This window comes from Bombus vosnesenskii, unplaced genomic scaffold (assembly GCF_011952255.1).
Source record: "Bombus vosnesenskii isolate JDL3184/JDL3185 unplaced genomic scaffold, Bvos_JDL3184-5_v1.1 scf7180000013295, whole genome shotgun sequence".
Taxonomy (NCBI): Eukaryota; Metazoa; Arthropoda; class Insecta; order Hymenoptera; family Apidae; genus Bombus; species Bombus vosnesenskii.
In genome coordinates, this window is record NW_022882946.1 from 1684318 (window position 1) to 1703962 (window position 19645).

The 19645-nt window shown below is 37.3% G+C and overlaps 1 protein-coding gene across 4 annotated transcripts in view; it reads left to right on the plus strand.

Annotated features, from left to right (window-relative positions):
* LOC117233465 (protein O-mannosyl-transferase TMTC1-like) overlaps window positions 1–19645 on the plus strand; it is a 274021-nt gene that overhangs the window by 201063 nt on the left and 53313 nt on the right. For all 4 annotated transcript variants that reach the window (XM_033493803.1, XM_033493806.1, XM_033493804.1 and 1 more), the window contains exon 7: window positions 5325–5514. In XM_033493803.1, the coding sequence (XP_033349694.1) occupies window positions 5325–5514 (190 nt within the window). The remainder of the gene's footprint in view (window positions 1–5324; window positions 5515–19645) is intronic.

Below are 19645 nucleotides of genomic sequence, written 5' to 3' on the forward strand. Positions count from 1 at the left end.
ATTCTTTTCCACCGGTACGCGGAGCGAACTTAACCAGGGTAAACAGTTGTTGTGTTCCTTCTAAATCCTTGCGCGTCCCGCTGCTCTACGTGTATTCTACTCCTGCGCTATTGTAGGTAATATATGGCGGTGCGGTTTGGCATGAGGTCGAGAACGTAATATTTGAAGAACAGACGCAATGTTAAAGCGTTAGGACGGAACTCGTGTTTAATACCAGATATTACCACGAAATGGCGTCCACGTAAGACTGCCAGAGATTTAATGAAAAGGAAGTGCCATTTGTTAAGGACATTTACATAGATATCCTGCAGATAGAAGTTTGTAATTACTTTCGAAGTGGTGAATTTAGTGCTCCTCGTGGTTTGATACATTTACGTAATCTTACGTACGTCGTATTGCGAATGTTCGTTTAATTTTTAGTATCCGGAATAGGAAAATTATCAGGGTAAGTGTTAATTGATCTTCTGTTTCTTTTGTATTTACGCCAAACGCTACAATTGTTCTCGTAATTGGCGGATGATGGTATAATTGTTATTGGTTTTTATGGAGAGACGTATATCAATGTCTAAGGAAATATTTACCAAGTCGATGAAAATAATATTATTTGATTTGGAAGGAGAATGTAAAATTATTTTACTTTCTACAGGCTTATAAAATCGATAACGTGAGATTACAATGATTAGGTATAAGTAAGAAAAATTGTTTGAAAAAATAGACGAATAAGAGAATTTAGCTTGGTGACCGATGAACTATTTAACGTTTTACGTGAAAAAAGTACGAGCAAAAGGCTTGATACTTATAGTACTTTTATGCAATACAAGTTTCATAATTAAAATTTCAAGACACTTGTTTCATCGATGAGACGCGAAAGATATTTCAACGAGTAATTCTTAACGATTGAAATACTGAAATGTTACATGGAAGTTCCTTAATTACGAAACTTACCGCGAAACAACAGAATTACAACGGTCTAGTTTATTTCTTCCATGACAAGAACAGTTCCTCTACGACGTCGGAGTAAATCTTATAAAAGAGCTGTCCGCTCCACCGGACTTCACGTAGTTAATTTCAGCTGTATCCATCTATCTTCATCTGGAAAACGAGAACGATTGAACTCGTCTTGCGTTTCAACATCGTTCACTTAACGCCAGATAAAGAATACCGTTCCGCAAGAAGTTTCTTCTTTAATCGGACGTAGCAAAAGGACAATATTTATTGTATATCCTTAAAGCTCGCCCTAAATTGTAAAGACGAGCGAGGGATAGAATACGCTGTATGAAAGAGATAGTTTAATAAAATGTAGTCATAGCAGATAAAAATTGACGTTGGTCAACGTCCCATTCATCGCTGCGCAAACTGGCGAAGGACAATGGGGAGACAATAAGGTACAAAGCACCTTCACGTCGGTGGCAATTCAGAACATTACAAACAATTCTGAATCGACAATGTCTGTGTCTTTGTAACCTTCGAAACGATGTATTATGTGTAATTACTGTCATGATTTCGTATGATGCAGGATATAGGTGATCCATTAAATTAACCAGTGACATAACTTCAATGATAAAAGTGGAAACGTGTGGCAGTATTCTACTTGTAGCTTGCCACCGAAGCAAGATCAAAGTCAAAGTATTAGCTATAACATAGACAATTAAAAATCAAGATGTTCCGCGTCTGAAACTGCCATCTTGAAAGGGCAAACACAAGATACATTGTAGCGGGCCAAGTTCGGATCAGTTTACCATGACGGAAGCCAAGTCGGAAGGTCATCTTTACTCGGCGGGAAGTCGAGTATACCGCAATGCAGTTCAGGACACTGTATATCCCGTGTACCATGTACCGTGGTCTCATATCCTTCGTCTGTTTCTGTGCACATAATGCTACTAGCATCCGATCTACCTACAAAACTCCTAGCGACTTGAGACAGCGGTTGACCGACGCGAAGAGCAACTTCTAGTTGGATGGCTGGTCAACATCTTTTGTGGAAAAGCAACATGCATAAACATCAAATTGATTACGGATAGATAATTGTTCTCGTTTGTCTGCAGCATGGAAAGCGTCGATTCCTTTGTTCTAAGTTCGTCTATCGTATAGAGTGTGTATAAGAGTAAAAAGTAAAAACAAGGAACAAAATAATATTTTATTATAGCGTTATTGTTAGCTGCGAATTAAACTTATCATCTACGGTTGGAACCGTAGGTTTAAATCTCTATAGAATTTTAGTTCCATTTCGTAATGAAGAATAATGTTTCTAGAACGTTCCTTTACGCGTGTTTCCTCCTCATAAATTTTCCGCCTTCAACGAAACAAGATTTATAATGCAACCTGCGTAACACCTTCAACCCTATGTACTTATTTGACGTTAAGCTAAAAGTTTCGTAACTAAAAATCAAAAACTAATAGGGAAACTTATGAAACTCCAGTTTGATGAAATATCTTCTGGCGATAAGAACCTATACTGTGTACTTTTAAAGTTGCTCGCTGCTCCCGTTTTATACACATGCCGCAAATGCGGAAAAAGAAAGAAACATCTTGATATCGCTATGATTATTAACACTAAATTAGCACGGTTGCAACACGGCATGGTATAATTAATTTAATAAATATTTCATTTAACAAAAATGACATACGACACGTTTCGTACATTTCTGTACCATAAATGTTGCCATCTCAATGAAAGACAACGTGAAACGCTCGCTTGTAGAGAGTTAATAATCCAAAGTAAGGCTCTTTTAAAACAAATCCGACGACGTTCTATTGTTGAAGCAACGTGCATACGTGTGTGATGAAAGCGGGAAATGTTGTACACTGCTCTTTCGGGATACGCGGACAGATAACTAGGAAAGGAGCAATGCCAATTAGCACCCGTTATATTTATATTTTCTTTCGCTGTTCCTCCTGCTCTTTCTTTCCCTCCACACCCCCCCCCCCCCTCTCTCCTCACTCGTCTCCCGAGTTGTTCGTTAATGCGAATAATCATATTTCTCAGAACTTAGGTACAATGTACTGTGTGATAAACCCAAATATAATGTACACATTACCTGAATATAATGTGCGACATTATTAAATACAGAAAATGAGCGTAACATACGTGAAACTCATTATCTAAACATGTTGTATGTAAATGGGGACATGTTCAGCGGCATACACCACTTTAGAAATAACCTAGCCGAACCTAAATCAGACTTGATATTACGTTGAGTGAAATTATGTTTTGAAGTTGCTTACAAATTGTTGTTCTAAATTATACATTTCTGTGTTTCGTTTCCCGATAATTTTACTATATTAAGTAAAATTTGAAAAGAAGCAGTAATTATCTACTTAGATGGTATCAACTGGGCATTTTTCTATATCAATCAGAGAACTGTTTTCGCATATTAAAGAGCATTCTAACATAGGAAAATTTTAAGCTGTCCTATAGAACACGTAGGGATTTCAAACTTTTAGTTAATAATGTAAATCCTTCGAAACGGAAAATTCTACGCTAAAATAATTTTTACTTCAACCATTCTCTCAAAACTTTCTTCAAGCGATTCCCTTTAACGTCCCATCGTACAATCCTTTTCGTCTAGTTCAAACACACACCTCAAAATGAAGGCCATCGACCCTCGTTTCATATATGTATACTCTACAACAACTCATTACCGATTTTCATAGTACCTTGGCATAGTAACGGCGATTAAAGATCAAAGAAAGAAAAAATTAACGACCGTAGGAACGGGCAGGAATAATTTAGTGACGCGTGGTGGTTGTCGCGTATCGCGTGCTTTGGCTCGTACACGCTAAACAATAGACTTGCCGAGTAAGCCGTTCGTAGGCGCGACGATACACCGGGGCTATCCTCCTCGAAGATGGCTGAGATGCTTGCGACGGGACGCTCGACCATTATATCGGTGATTATATCGGTGGATGCTGATAGCGGAGAAAATGGAAGCTCCGCGTCAGCATTCGAGGCCAGACTCTTCAACGGCGTTGTAGTTCGACCTCTTCAACGTCGCTGCCAGTCGAACAATACCAGCTGTGAGTATTCGGAATTTGCGCGAAGTATCGTCGACCAATTTACTCCGAGAAGAAAAGATGAAAAATAAAGAGGAAGGAAAAGTTGTTGGCGACAGCAATGTCTTATACGATGAGTCAGGAAAGTATTTGAAGATTTATCATAGAAAACTTTTGCGAATATATTGTGCGTATACGTGAAAGTTTCCTGTAGAAGAGGAAAAAGATGATTTGTAGTTGAAAGTTATACAAAGGGACGATTAAATTGAGCAAGTACCGATGGTAATCGCTTAAGTGGAATGATAAGATTGCGAACTGTGGGTACTTAATGCATTTATGCGTCGAGGATGCTTTGAATATTGGTTAAAATCGATTCAGCTTTGCGCGCTGTGTTTCAGAGAGCTTAAAGGTAGAGTATGCGTAACTTGGTTAATGAGACGAGAGCTCTGTTCTTTATATAGGTTAAGTGGGTTAAATTTTCTGAAGCTATTAGGAAATAAAATTCATATTTCCTGTTTTTGATGTTCATCCGTAGCTAATAAAACGAAATAATAAAGCTAATTTGATAACTGCTTTAGGAAATCGGTAAAATTGAAATCAACGATAAGGGTAGTAGAATTTCATTTGTACGAACCTGTCACAGGGCAAACAATGTATTTAACTGTGATTTTTGTCCGTGCAATAAGCGTCAGCTGGTCGAAATTCATCTAACCGAACACTGACTAAAATTTTTTTCAAATAAATGGAGTTCATACGTACCCAGCTCTGCCGCAGTGTAAAATAAAAATTCCTTAACGAAAGAATTATCACTGTTTGAAATTTTCAATTACGCAGGAGTACTTTAATTTAATTGCAGGGAGTTGGATCGCGCAAATGTGAAAACACCTTTTTCATTCGCCCCGCATAAAACTATAATTTAATCCATTATAAAACTTTCAGCAAGATAAGATATGCATTAATTTCGTAATTGCATTTATGCAAGGAAAAAAAAGGGACCATGCAAAATGTGGTATTTAATGCATTCCCGAGAGGCCTGAAGTTGACACGTCCGACCAAGCACTCTGGCGACGCGTGATTGACGTTTTCGGATAGTAATAAGCCGTACGTGCCAGTAGCATGGCGGCCACGCAAGAGTCGTCGTAGCGAAATGCGATTATTTCGCGAATTTCTCGCAAAATCAGTTTTTCGCGCGAAATATCAACGTTGCATTTTTGCTACTTTTTTTTCTCACCTTTGCTCAATTTTTTTTTTTCGTTCTTCCCTTTACATCGATTTCGAGGAGATATATCGACATCGTTAAAGAGAGCACCATTCGTTCTTTTTGATTCCAGATTATTGACATTCTGCTATCTGGCGGCTCTGAATTGCTGGTTACTACTGTGCCCAGCAATGCTGTCTCACGACTGGCAGATGGGATCTGTTCCTTTGGTCGCCTCATTGGCGGATACCAGAAACCTGGCCACCTGTCTATTCTTTGGTGGTTGCTTGATCCTAACTTACAAAGCCTTCACAGATTTCGAGGTAAGCGCGCGAATGACGAATGAAATTTGGCGGCGACTTGCATAAATCGAACGTAAGGTTTGACACGAGTCGAGTTATGACGAGATTGGAAATTAATCCTTTACCGCAATCTTAGTCTAGATATTTGAAAACTGTGAATCTGTAAAACGACAAATATTCAGGCTATGCATTTTTTTACAATCATTAGGGCATAAATGCACATAACAGTATTTATCGAACTCGAAATTTCTACGACGCGTAAACTTCAAACTTTCACACGGTGTTGAACCCAATTTTTCCCGGGCTGTTTACAATGGACGCATCGTCACTGGAGCATTTCGCTACCAGCTGTCTTCCTAATACCCGTTAAAGGGCAACGTAACAAAATTACTTCGTCCTGGGCCGTGGCCGGCGATTAATAGCGCGAAATTAATAACTCTCTCTGCCTGGTTCTATGTTCACGAAACGCTACGTTACATTTTCTGGCCGTCTACGTGGTTTGCGAAAAGAACGTTAGCTAATTGAACGGACCTCGAAGTAACAGCTCCCTGTTGCCGATATTGAACACGCTACGCGCACGTAACAACAAGCAAAGTTAAATGACCAGCCAGTTATTGTCCGCAAGAAGTCATTCCACCGCTAAACGCTTCGACCACGAATACGCCGAGCAACGAACCGCAAAGTTTCGCCGTGGTCCCCGCAGGCGACCCAGCCTATGATGAAGTTGTACTTGCCTCGAGAGTCATAAAGAAAGTTTCGTTGGATGGCACGAGCGGACACATACCTCTGGCGAAGGGAACCCTGTTCGCCTTTCCGTTTTCCGGATCATTCATCAGTAATGTAGCTGAGCGTTCACCACAATGACCCCTTTAAGCTTCAGCTGGCAGGGCCACTTTTCTCTAAAGAGGCCATATCTGTGTTGTTTTAACTTCGTCTTATTCTCTCTCTCTCTCTCTCTCTCACTCTCTCTTTTTATCTTCGAATTTCTATTCTACACCATCCACTGGCATTTGCCAAGAGAATGGCAGGTAGAAACTGGGTGTGATCAAGGCACTGCGTGACACTGTACAGCGACGTTGATGGAACCGCAGGGAGAGGATGCCTTCTTCGAAGAACGAGGCTTGTTCTCTTTCGTCGTTGTCGTGATAATCTTTGTGCCTAACATCCGATTTGAAGGACGTTTCTGTAATAACGCCTCTCGGCATTGTTCTCGAGGCTGTATTGTCTGGATTCAGCGCACATCTTTGACACACTTTCGCGCCAAGACAGCGGTTGATGCTACGTGGTTGGAATACAGAGATCGTTCGAGGAACGTTGCGGGAGAGACTCTTGCTTGATCGACAAATGGATTTCCGTTGTAAAAGGTTTCAGCTTTTTGTTCCATTTATTTCTTGTGAACATTTTCGAGAAATACCCGATTTATATTTAACATGTTTTCTATTAATGTCACACGTATAAACGATTTAAGATTAATTTAGATTCAATCTCTGTACAATATACTTGTTTCACAGTATACTCTGTACAGTATACTTGTTTTTAATTAATGTAAATTCACTACGTTTTCTTTCACTTCCCAAGTGTTGAAATCAAGATTAGTTTATTATTTTTTTAGTTCGCCGCCGGATTAAGCCGGTGTTTTGTTTATGAAATATATTGTACGGTATTGGAGCTGTACCTCAATACGTTAAATACGAGCAAAATACGTACAAGCAACAATTTTATCACCGGGGATCATTAAATGTTCTATTGTTGATTTTTCCCCAGAAAAATGGGGCCAGTGATCCGATCTTCTGCTTGCAGAAGATATTAAGTTATTTGAAATTCTCTTCCAGATATAAATCTCGTACGTACATAGTCGTTTCCCTGTAAAGTATGATTTACGTTCTCGGTTAATCCTTCAGAAGAAAAGACAATATTTTTACGAAATATACAAAAATATTGCGAGAATGTGCAGTATATCGACACAATTTATGTTATAGAAGGAACTTTTAACAAGATGAATTCCGATTTTAAACAATGCAATGAGATATCGCAAAATTAAAAACAGACTTAACAATGTTAAATTGATTATTTTACGAAATAAAACACGTATTATGTTTAAAACACAAAAGGCAATAATCTCGATGAATTAAAAGGATTTAATTTAAATATTTTCTAAATAAAGAAACTAGTGAATTCATATGAATTATAAAGGGAGTATCCAAATGTACAATATTATTAATAAAAAGAATATAAAAATGTAAATCAAAGAATACAGACAATTATAAATATGTGTCTAAAAACGAGTAGAGGGGAAGAGGCAGAAAGAGAGAGGTAAATTAATATTTTAATAGAAAATGTTCATATTCTTTGCTGAATCAATATGAGTATAAATCTACGATGGTTTTACGGAGATATGCAAATATGCCGGACAGTAATTTTCCCGTTTATCCCGTTGAACGCATTGAAACGGGCAACGAGCGCACACAGCTGCTGATCACGAAACTGCTGACCCGAAATTGATTCGCGCCTAACACATCTTTGAAATACGCAACGACAACTGGCCGCTGTTACCTCGCATTTACACATTTCCCGCCCTGTAATCGTTTCATCGTCTATCCTCCTTCTTTCACGGCTATTTACTCGCGTTACTCATGATAAATGGTGGTAATTTCGGTATAAAAGAGAAAAAGAAAAAAATAATATTGCAGATCGTTGCCCTCGATCGTTTAAAACGTATTTCAATGAAAGCAGATGGATAAATGTTTTACCAAGTCGAACATTTCATTGAAATTAAAACAATCTAATTGTATTTGTGATACAATTACTTTTGATTTGTGTAAAATTATTGAAATAATTTGTTGGAATATTTATAAGGAAAATAATTAATTTTGCTGACAAGACGATAATCATGTATGAAAGACAAGGAAACATTATCACATGAATATTGCGTTACACGTTACGTTGCCTTTTATACGACAAGTTCTACAAAATTGAAATTAAACGTATTAATTTCGCTTTTATAAATAGGCGTTATCGATTGGCGTACGGAAACGTTTATAGCTTTATCTGCGAAGTTAGAGATCACGTCAAATTTGTAAAACTCTCTCAGTTTCGAAACGACGCTGTCACTTATCATTCGAATTTAATTTTCCCGAAAGAAATTTTGTTCCATTTTTTACACTGTCAGACGTATAGCGAGTCTCAGTTGCGTAAAACATGTACATGTGCGTCTATATGTACTTTTATTATAATATAATTATATAGATATTATGATGGTAGTGGCGAATTAAATAGTAATTTCATACAATTGAAGGTAATTTTTATTATTGATGTATACATATATATGTATTTACAATTCGATGTTTTGCATAATAGCACAATTGATTTTGCTTAATGTTTCAATTGTTTAATACTTTAATTAGTTAATTAATGAGAAGTGTTCAATGGCTTACGAAATGTACCTATACTTTTCTCTGTTATGCTCCATTGATTGTATGACAGCGTTAATTAACGTTAACGAGAACAAGTGCAAACTTTACGTGTGACATCGATCTCTTAATATTTAAAGCATATTTCTTATATTTCTGATTCTTTGATGGAAATATATGTCTGTTGAATAAATTACTAACACTATGATAACTCACTGACAACTACCAAGCATATGAAATAACAAATATTCTAAATTGAATCGTTTGTTACGTAGCCGACGAGCCACTTTTGATTCGATTTCTGTTGAATATATTAACTATGCTATCGTAAATATTCTTTGAAATCTCGTCACTGGTTACGATGAGAGGTTCCATATTTTCTACATGTGCGATTTTTACGGGCCCTTCAGAAGTTTGTTTCACTATATAAACATCCACTTTGTCTTCATCTGACTCCTATAGAAGCAAAATGAAAATGTAAAATGTATTAGCTTATAATTATATTATAAATATAAAATATTTCTACTCCCTAATGAAATGTCATTTTTTGGAATATTTGTCTTGGTTTACTTGATATAAAATTTGATACCAAAAATATTATTGGAGCTAAAGTCTTTGCCATAATATTTTTAATTTAAAGAGTGTACGTATTGTAGATTTTGTGATTGACTGTATGTTCTGATTCATTTATGGGTTTTCCGGTTGAAACTTTGATTTTGATCTTACTACGATTTTCAGATTTTTATATATCAATCTTTTCCTTATTTTAACGATCGAAGTGGTAGTCGACGCCTTAAGAGAACTTTTAACATAAAATTGAAACGAGAAATTGCGCATATCAATAGCTCTATCATATTTTGCTCAAACTTGAAAAAATATTTAACGTTAGGAAAATACAATTGGTTTCAAAATGACAGAAAAATCGCAGCTAACTAATAACATAAAATTTATTTTGAAATTTCGAATAATGAAAATCATCAAGCGTATTAGCTTCTTCAACTGTGCTTACCTGAAGCATACTCGCAGATTCGTAGCTTTTGCTTTTCACATTGACCACGTTTGATGGTAGCACGCCGGTCGATACATCGTACGTGCTTGAAACTTCGTCATCCCATGCATCATCTTGAAAATGTGTAAACAGGGAACTAGATCTGAGGATATCGCATAAATTGTTATTCGCATCTTCGGTCTCCAAAACTTTATCTAAGATCTTATACGACGAGAAGTTCACTGATGTCGCAGATTCTGCTTCATCGGAATGCGATTTAAACTTCTTCGAAGATACAGGGCTGGACGATTCGCTTTTATTCACGATTTCTGCCCATGATTTTGCCAACTTTTCCGAACTAGGTTGCAGTTCCTTTACGAATTTAGCGTCTGGAATTTCTTCGCTGTCTCGGCCGGATAATATCGTTCCAGAAACACGAGACAAGGGGTTGTTCGATTTCGTGCTTTTTTCTTTCTTTTCGAAAGAACGATGTGCGTCTGTAGAATTTCCAATCACTGGGATATTTGAGAGCGCATTTACTCCACGCGTATTTACTTCTGGTCTTTCTTCAAAAATTGTGAATAACGAAGACTGATCGGGAAGTTCAGAAATTGGAAGTGTTTTTCCATCTTTTATAAATTGAGTAGATTCGTTTTCTACTATATTTTCACTATTCGCTATAGTTTTCAAATTATGTCGATCAATACTTTCCCTAGAAACAGTTTGAGCTGGATCTCTGAATTCGTTACGTAAATTATTGTGAACAGTACTAGATGTATACTGAGATTTGTTCGATATATCAGATTCAGTATCTTCTTTTGTATCGTGTATCGAGTGTTTTGGCATTTTCGATTCATAAATTATTCTCAGTGGCTCAAGTACCACTAATTCTGGGTCCTGGTATTGACTGTGTAAATCATGTTCAATGTTAGATGTAAAGTAAGATTCGACCGGTATGTCAGTATCGATATTCTTTTTTGAATTGTCTTCTACACTTGATTCGTGAATAACTTTCTTCGAATCATTTAAAATTGCAGCTGAGTCCTTAGGTTTATTATGCAAACCGCTGTTAGTAGTATTCCATATGGAGTAATATTTCCCTGATAAATCAGAGTCAGCATCTTTTTTCGAATCAAAGCTCGATTTATTGTCTATATTTGATTTATAAAGTACTTTCGCTAACTCATCACTAACGCTTATGGGTGAATCATTAGATTCGCTATGTAAATCACTGTAAGGTTCGGTTGACATAATCGAATCAGCCTCTTCGTTCGAATCTAATTTCCTAGTTAAATCTTCTTTGAGCTTGGGCTTTGTCTCATCATATATACTTGATTTGTATATCAATTTCTTTGGGTCATTTACAACTTGGCTTAAGTCCTGGTCTTCGTTATGTAAATCATTCTTATCGGCGCCAAATGCATAGCGAGGTTCGCCTGATATTCCAAAGTCAGTCTTTTCTCTTGAATCGAGTTTTGACTCATCTTGTATATTCGATTCGTAAGTCATCTTCAGTGGATCAATTACGATTTGAGTTGGTTCCTGGTACTCATTATGTAAATCATACTTATTAGCGTCTGATGTAAAATAAGATTTTACTGATATATCAGAGTAAGCATCGTCTTCCAAAGTGAATTTTGACTTATTCTTTACTTTTGACCCATAACTCACTTTCTTTGAGTCACTTGCACTTATAGCTGGGTTTTTAGATTTATTATGTGAATTACTCTTAACAGCATTGGTCGTATAATGAGATCCGGCTGATGTACCAGGGTCCGTCTTTTCTTTTGAATTTAGTCCCGATTCATCTTGTGCATATGATTCATAAATGACTTTCTTTGAGTTACTTACACTCGTAGTTGGATCCCTGAGTGTATCGTGTAAATTACTCGCAATAGCGTTAGATGTATAGCCAGATCCGATTGATACGCTAGAATTTAGTTCCGGTTCATCTTGTGCATACGATTCATAAATGACTTTCTTTGAGTTACTTATACTCGTAGCTGGATCCCTGAGTGTATCGTGCAAATCACTCGCGATAGCGTTAGATGTATAGCCAGATCCGATTGATACGCTAGAATTCAGTCCCGATTCATCTTGTGCATATGATTCATAAATGACTTTCTTTGAGTTACTTACACTCGTAGTTGGATCCCTGAGTGTATCGTGTAAATTACTCGCAATAGCGTTAGATGTATAGCCAGATCCGATCGCGAGTCCCGATTCATCTTGTGCATAGATTCATAAATGACTTTCTTTGAGTTACTTATACTCGTAGCTGGATCCCTGAGTGTATCGTGCAAATCACTCGCGATAGCGTTAGATGTATAGCCAGATCCGATTGACAGAATTCAGTCATATCATAAATGACTTTCTGAGTTACTTATACTCGTAGTGGATCCCTGAGTGTATCGTGTAAATCACTCGCAATAGCGTTAGATGTATAGCCAGATCCGATGATACGCTAGAATTTAGTCCCGATTCATCTTGTGCATATGATTCATAAATGACTTTCTTTGAGTTACTTATACTCGTAGCTGGATCCCTGAGTGTATCGTGCAAATACTCGCGATAGCGTTAGATGTATAGCCAGATCCGATTGACGCTAGAATTAGTCGATCTTGTGCATATGAGACAGTTAGATTGATATGTATCGGCAATAGCATCCAGATTTGACACTTCATCTTGTGCATATGATTCATTTCTTTGAGTTACTTATACTCGTAGATCCCTGAGTGTATCGTGTGTTAGATGTATAGATCCGATTGACACGCTAGAATTTAGTCCCGATTCATCTTGTGCATATGATTCATAAATGACTTTCTTTGAGTTACTTACACTCGTAGTTGGATCCCTGAGTGTATCGTGTAAATTACTCGCAATAGCGTTAGATGTATAGCCAGATCCGATTGATACGCTAGAATTTAGTTCCGGTTCATCTTGTGCATACGATTCATAAATGACTTTCTTTGAGTTACTTATACTCGTAGCTGGATCCCTGAGTGTATCGTGCAAATCACTCGCGATAGCGTTAGATGTATAGCCAGATCCGATTGACACGCTAGAATTTAGTCCCGATTCATCTTGTGCATATGATTCATAAATGACTTTCTTTGAGTTACTTATACTCGTAGCTGGATCCCTGAGTGTATCGTGCAAATCACTCGCGATAGCGTTAGATGTATAGCCAGATCCGATTGATACGCTAGAATTCAGTCCCGATTCATCTTGTGCATATGATTCATAAATGACTTTCTTTGAGTTACTTACACTCGTAGTTGGATCCCTGAGTGTATCGTGTAAATTACTCGCAATAGCGTTAGATGTATAGGCAGATCCGATTGATACGCTAGAATTTAGTCCCGATTCATCTTGTGTATATGATTCATAAATGACTTTCTTTGAGTTACTTACACTCGTAGTTGGATCCCTGAGTGTATCGTGTAAATTACTCGCAATAGCGTTAGATGTATAGCCAGATCCGATTGACACGCTAGAATTTAGTCCCGATTCATCTTGTGCATATGATTCATAAATAACTTTGTTTGAGTTACTTATACTCGTAGCTGGATCCCTGAGTGTATCGTGTAAATCACTCGCAATAGCGTTAGATGTATAGCCAGATCCGATTGATATGCTAGAATTTAGTTCTGGTTCATCTTGTACATATGTTTCATAAATGACTTTCTTTGAGTTACTTATACTCGTAGCTGGATCCCTGAGTGTATTGTGTAAATCACTCGCAATAGCGTTAGATGTATAGCCAGATCCGGTCGATACGCTAGAATTAGTATCATTTTCCGAATTGAGCCATAATTTTTGTATTTTTGATTCGTAAGCCAATTTCAGTGGCTCAGTTACTGTTAGGGTTGAATTTTGGTATTGATTGTGTATGTTATTTTCAGTAACATTGGATGTATAATAAGATTTTATTGATATCCCAGGGTGACCCATTTCTTTTGAATTTAGCTTCAATTCATCTTGTGTATTTGAAGCATAAGTCATCTTCTGTGGATCATTTATATCCAGAGCTAAGTCTTTGTATTTATTCTGTAAATCATTCATAATCTTATCGGATGTGCTATCAGATCTGATTAATATTTCAGAATCAATGTCTCCCAAGTTGCTTGATGTGCCTTGTATCTTTGGTTTATAATGTTCTTTTAATGATATGTCATCGTTACTCTTCGAATCTGTAATTTCCATTGGATTTAACTGGTTCCAACTAACATTACCTCTATCAGGATCTTCTAAGTGATTTTCGCTTGAAATATGCTTATCTCCCGCTTTAGTATACGTTTCCTCCTCCTTTTCTAAGATATTCTTCTGTTGTTGTTCCTTTACTCGAGGAAACTCAGTTACCGCTATTTCAGCTTCGGTTAAAGCTTTCTGTATCTGTGTTTCTTTTCCGTCTTCGGGTATTTCATACAAATTCTCCTCGGACTGTGATATTCTCTGTTCAGATAGATGTAATTTATCTTCGTAACTTTCTGATTCCTGAGTTGCCTTCCCTTCAAATGTTTCTTTATTTAGCTCGTCAAGCTTGATTTTTGCTCGTGCTTCCGAAGATTCGTTATTTTTCTCAGAACTATTATCACTCATATGTGATCCTTTTATTTCGTTGTTCAAATTTTGCATATCATTTGCTTTGTTTAAAAGAAGTTTCAATAGAGGATTCTTCTCTTGTTTACTATTTTTCAACAAATTATCCTGATCTTGTGTAGCATCTGTAATGGTTGATATCTTTGATTTATAATCTTCGTCATTAATATCCAATTCTGAATATTTTTCATTTAGGTCATACTTTTGATCCAATATATCAGTTGCATCCGTATTTTTTATATTCTCATTCTCTCGCACGCCTAATAGATCATTCTCGTGCGAAAGATCTATGTTTTCCTGTCTCCTGGCATTTACCTCGCCGTCTATCCTGTAGTCACTTTCGTTAAGTGACACGCTTGCATATGACATGTCCACAATACTGTTCATAAATTTATTGTCCTCTATTGTCCCCATATGTTCATTATTGCTTTCGACAGAAATGTCGTTAAATCCATTGAAAATATTTTCAGCTACTTTCTCTGTTTCATCGCCTCTCAAACTTTTCATATTGTTGTAAGTGATATCATATCCTCTCTCTTTCGGAATATTTTCCACTTTGTCTGTTGAACTTTTAACTTTTTCATTCGACACTTTTACTATTTCAGATAATTTCCTTTCAGGATCTAATTTGGATAAATGCATAGTGTCAGGATCGTAAGTCCCAGTGCTAAGAGTTTCTTTGTGTATCCAACTAGCTTCGACCAGTGGGTCTTTGTATCCTTCGTTATCGGTCCAATTAAGTGGACGTAGCGTGGCTGCTTCAAGTAAACGAGATTTAATTGTATTTTCGTGCATGTCTGGAGAGCGAGCTTCGCTGATATTCAAAGCAGGTTGAGTACTCGTTTCGGAGAACGCTCCGAGTACTTCGTTTTCGATTAATTGCCGTTCTGCAGATGGCGTCGTGTACTTGTCGTTCACTTTCGTATGGAGCTTGGTAATTTCATCTTCTTTCGATCTCGTTTCACCCGAACTCGAATTGTTCAACGTTTCGTGTTGCTTCTTGCCCAACTTGTCATTTTTCTGGAAACTTTCGCCGCTTAAATCGGACAATACAACTTTATTCTTCGACATTTTTAGCGTGTTCGCCGTAGGTGATGACTCTTTACTTTCTCTGGCGGCATCGTTACTCTTAGTCACCTCGATGCTTGTGTTGGATCCTTGTACGGGCGTTTTCTCTTTATTTAAATCCCACGTAATCGATTCACTTTCGTTCAAAGAATCTTTTTGTTCGGTTTCTTTGACGTACGGGTCGTTTAATCTACTTTTCCCTGTCGTTACAGCTTGTTTCTGCGTAATACCTATCGAAGACTCGTTACTCCTTCCAGATATATCGATTTCTGATTCTTTCGTCCGATCTTCCTTGTCGCTTTTATTTATTTTCTCATATTCAACAACATTACTACCATTCCCTTCGGTTTTATAGTAACTCATAATTTCTGCAGAATTTTTAGTCGTTAATAATCTAGCAACGTTCGAAAGATTTCCTTCGAGGTTGCCACTGTCCAGTTCTTCATCTGTTATCGTAGAATTTCTTTCTTCAATTTCTTCTCCTATCTCGGTACTGCCGCTGCTTATAACTGACAAATTACTAATCATTTTCAAATCGCTGTGTTTAGACGAATGATCTTCAGCCGTGTTACGTCCCGTTATTTCCTCTTTCTCCGTTTCTTCTTCGGATCCTTGATTAATTGCAGTCGATGATATATTATCTTCTCCGGAGATGCCGCCATTACCGGAGAACTTGGAACTCCAAGCCGAGAATGATTCAGTCGCTTGTTCCAAGTTTACATCATTTGCCACTACTTTATCATTGTGTTTCCCTAGAAGATCTAATTCATTCGTTTTAATTAATGATTCGGTTGACGTATCGATATTTGAATTTAATTTCGAGGCTTCGTCTATTTCCGTTTTCGCATAATATTCCTTCTCCAGATTTTCAATTTTTGTTAATGCAGCGTTAATGCTTTCACGGCCAGACTTTATATATTTCTGACTGCTTTCATCGGGATCGATAGTTTCATGATCGGTCTTATCAATGAAAACTGGAGGATTAGTGATATGTACATCTGAGAAGTTACTTTCTTCGTTTGAATTATAAAATACAGATCCGAATTCTTCTAACCTCTCCTTTGACGAAGATTCTTTAGACTCGTCACTTAAAAATCCAGTTAGATTAATAATCGATTGATCAGCTGTTTCGTTCAATGTCTCCAAAGTATTATCATATTTTTCTTTGGTACCACCAATCACGTGTGTTTCCTTCGCTGTCTTCGATTCTTCTCCATTGCTTGCACCAGTATTTGAAAGTGATAAACCTTCTATAATTTCCTTTTTCCCTTCTTTAGCTTCCTTTCGCGTATTTTCACTCGACACTCCTTCGAACGTTGCCATCTTATTTTTTCCAGGTTCCTTTTCCTCTAAAGATACTTCGTGAACTCCAGCTGAAGGATTATTATCTTTGTTAAGTCTATCAGAATATCCAAGCGCGTGGACATCTGTATTACTTAATTTGCCGAAATTCGCGCGAATTTCGATTTGATCTTCGTCAGGAGTTGCAGACGTGTCATTTCCGCTTGGCCGAAATTCTTTGTTTCCATCTTGTAGTTTCGCAACGTGTGCTTCGATAGTCGCAGTAGAGAATTCGTCGTTTCCTTGAGGATCTGTGGGACTTCCTGTTCGAGTACTGATACTCGTCGCTTGATTTACCTCCGAATCAGGTAACAATGCTTTCTCACTGTTCTCGTACTCTCGCAATATTTCATTAATTTTATTCGCAGAATTGTCCTTCTTGGAAATAATAATATTGTCATTGGAAAATTGATTGCTTTCAATATTTAGTGTTTGTATTCCGTCAGTCTGATATTCCGATAATTTATTTGGTTTACGTTCTTTCGTACGTATAATATGTTTTTCATTATTTTCCAATGGTTCGATGTTATGAATTTCTTGATAAATTCTTCGATCGTTAAACGGTTCTTTCTCCTTGGTATTTGTTTTTGCTGATAACACACGAGCTCTATTATTCTTTTCGTGAATTCCAGCGTTTACAAATGGTCCCTCTTCTGCAATGTCTGTTATTCCTGATAACGTACGTTCTGCTTGTAATTGCGTTCTTTTTACTAATACGTTATTTTCTTCCATCGATGACGCATTTCCATCGAATATTTGATTCGACTTTACGTCTTTTTTATCGTTATCTTCGAAAGTATCACTCTTTATTTTGAAATCTCTCTTTCCCAGAATTTCTTTACTCAAAGATAACTTTTCATGCTCTTCTTCATTTTTGCTACTCGTTTCATTCATTCCTTCTTCGACGGACGATAGTCCTATTCCCTTCGTCGTATCTGCTTCGTAGTTTCTTTTATTTGTTACGATGGGATCCTCTTTCAGCTTATATTTACCTCCGGATACTTTATCAGCACTTGCATCTTTGTACATTGCTCCTTCGTACGAAATAACCGTCTCATTTTCTTTACTTTTATTTTCAGTTATTCCACGTTCTTCATCCGCGTTCAAAGATTGTTTACCAGACGCTATTTCATATTCTTTTTTTCTCGATTCACTTTCTTTATTCGAAATTTCAAACGCGTCGTCATGAGTAGCACGTAAGTCTTCGTACTTGTACGTAACGTCATTGTTCCAGGGATCTTCTTTAAATATTTCATCGTCTTTAGCCTTAACGATTAAGTTTTCGTCAGTTTCATATTGCTTGTATTTTACGTATTCCTTTGTGTCCTCTTCAAGGTTTTTATTTATTTCCTCGTCATTTTTATTAAATTCATCCTTTTCTTTCTCCGACGATTCTTTGTCTTGTTGCACAATTTTCTTCCCTTGTTTTATATTTATTTGTGTGTCACTTGGATCAAATTGTTCGATATTTTTAACGTTTTTCGTTGAAATTTCATCCAAAGTCAGTACCAGATTGTCTTCGCGAAACTGTGGCTTCAATACTTCAACCGACGGTTTAAATTTCTCAGTTTCTACGTTCATTGACCCAGATTTATCTTCCCGTGTTACTATCGGATCGTATTCTGTTTCGCCTCGATCTTCCGGGCCTACTTCCTTTTCTTTCAAATCGCCCGCTTCAAATTTGTCATTGTCCACATTTCGTTCCTCACTTTTTCTCTTCTGTAAATCTTCCGACTCAAATTTCTGCCCTGCTACATCCCACGGCCCAAAGTTCAATTTTACGTTATCTATCTGCGAACTTTCTGCTTCAAATTTTCTTTTCGCTGAAATTTCCGGATCAAATTTTTTCCTTTTCAGACCTTTCGACTCCAATTTATCTCTTTCATTCACATCTTGTAACCGAAGTTTCTTCCCTTGCGAATTCTCAACTTCAAACTTTGTTTTCTTCGTGCCTGAAATATCATGTTCCTTCTTTTTACCACTTTCTTCTTTGGACTTCTCTTTCTCTACATCTTCTAATCCAAATTTTCCTCTATTTATATCGTCTCCTTCGATATCGACTGCATTCTGCATTCGTAAATTTTCTTCTGTAGAATATTTCCCCCTTAAATATTTCATCTTAAATTCTGCATTCTTCATATTCTCTATCTCAAACTCGTTACTATTTACATCAAACTGGAATTCTGCTGTTTCAGGATCCTCCGCTTCGTGCTTCTTCTCTTTTAAATTTCCCATATCGGACTTCTCTTCTCGAGATTTCACATCAGCTATCGCCTCCTCTCTTTCCTCTAAAGATGTCCGTTCGAGTTTAACATTTTCATCAGAATCCAGCGCGTAATCGGCGCGATCTGCCGATGAAACATTACGTCCCTCCATCTCGCTCTGCTGCCCATCGTCATTCAACGATTTTCTTCGTTCCTCGTTTTCAGCGCGCATCTCTTCGGTAGACGTTGATTTCGTTTCAATACGCTCGCGATGTTTCACACGGCCACGTTTGTTTGCATCGACGTGAATTGATGTTTCTTCAGCTGCACTCTTCTGTTTATCATATTCCTGTTGAATACTTTTGCGAGTGTTTGTCGCCGGGGATTCGTCGATACGCCAGGAATTCAACGAAAGATTCTTCTCATTTCCCTGGTACAGATTTTGCCATCTCTGCATCTGCTCTCTCAGGTCCGACGATTCATCTAACAATTGCGGTATTTTTAATTCCGAAGAATCTTTTTTCTCTTGCGTTGTCACG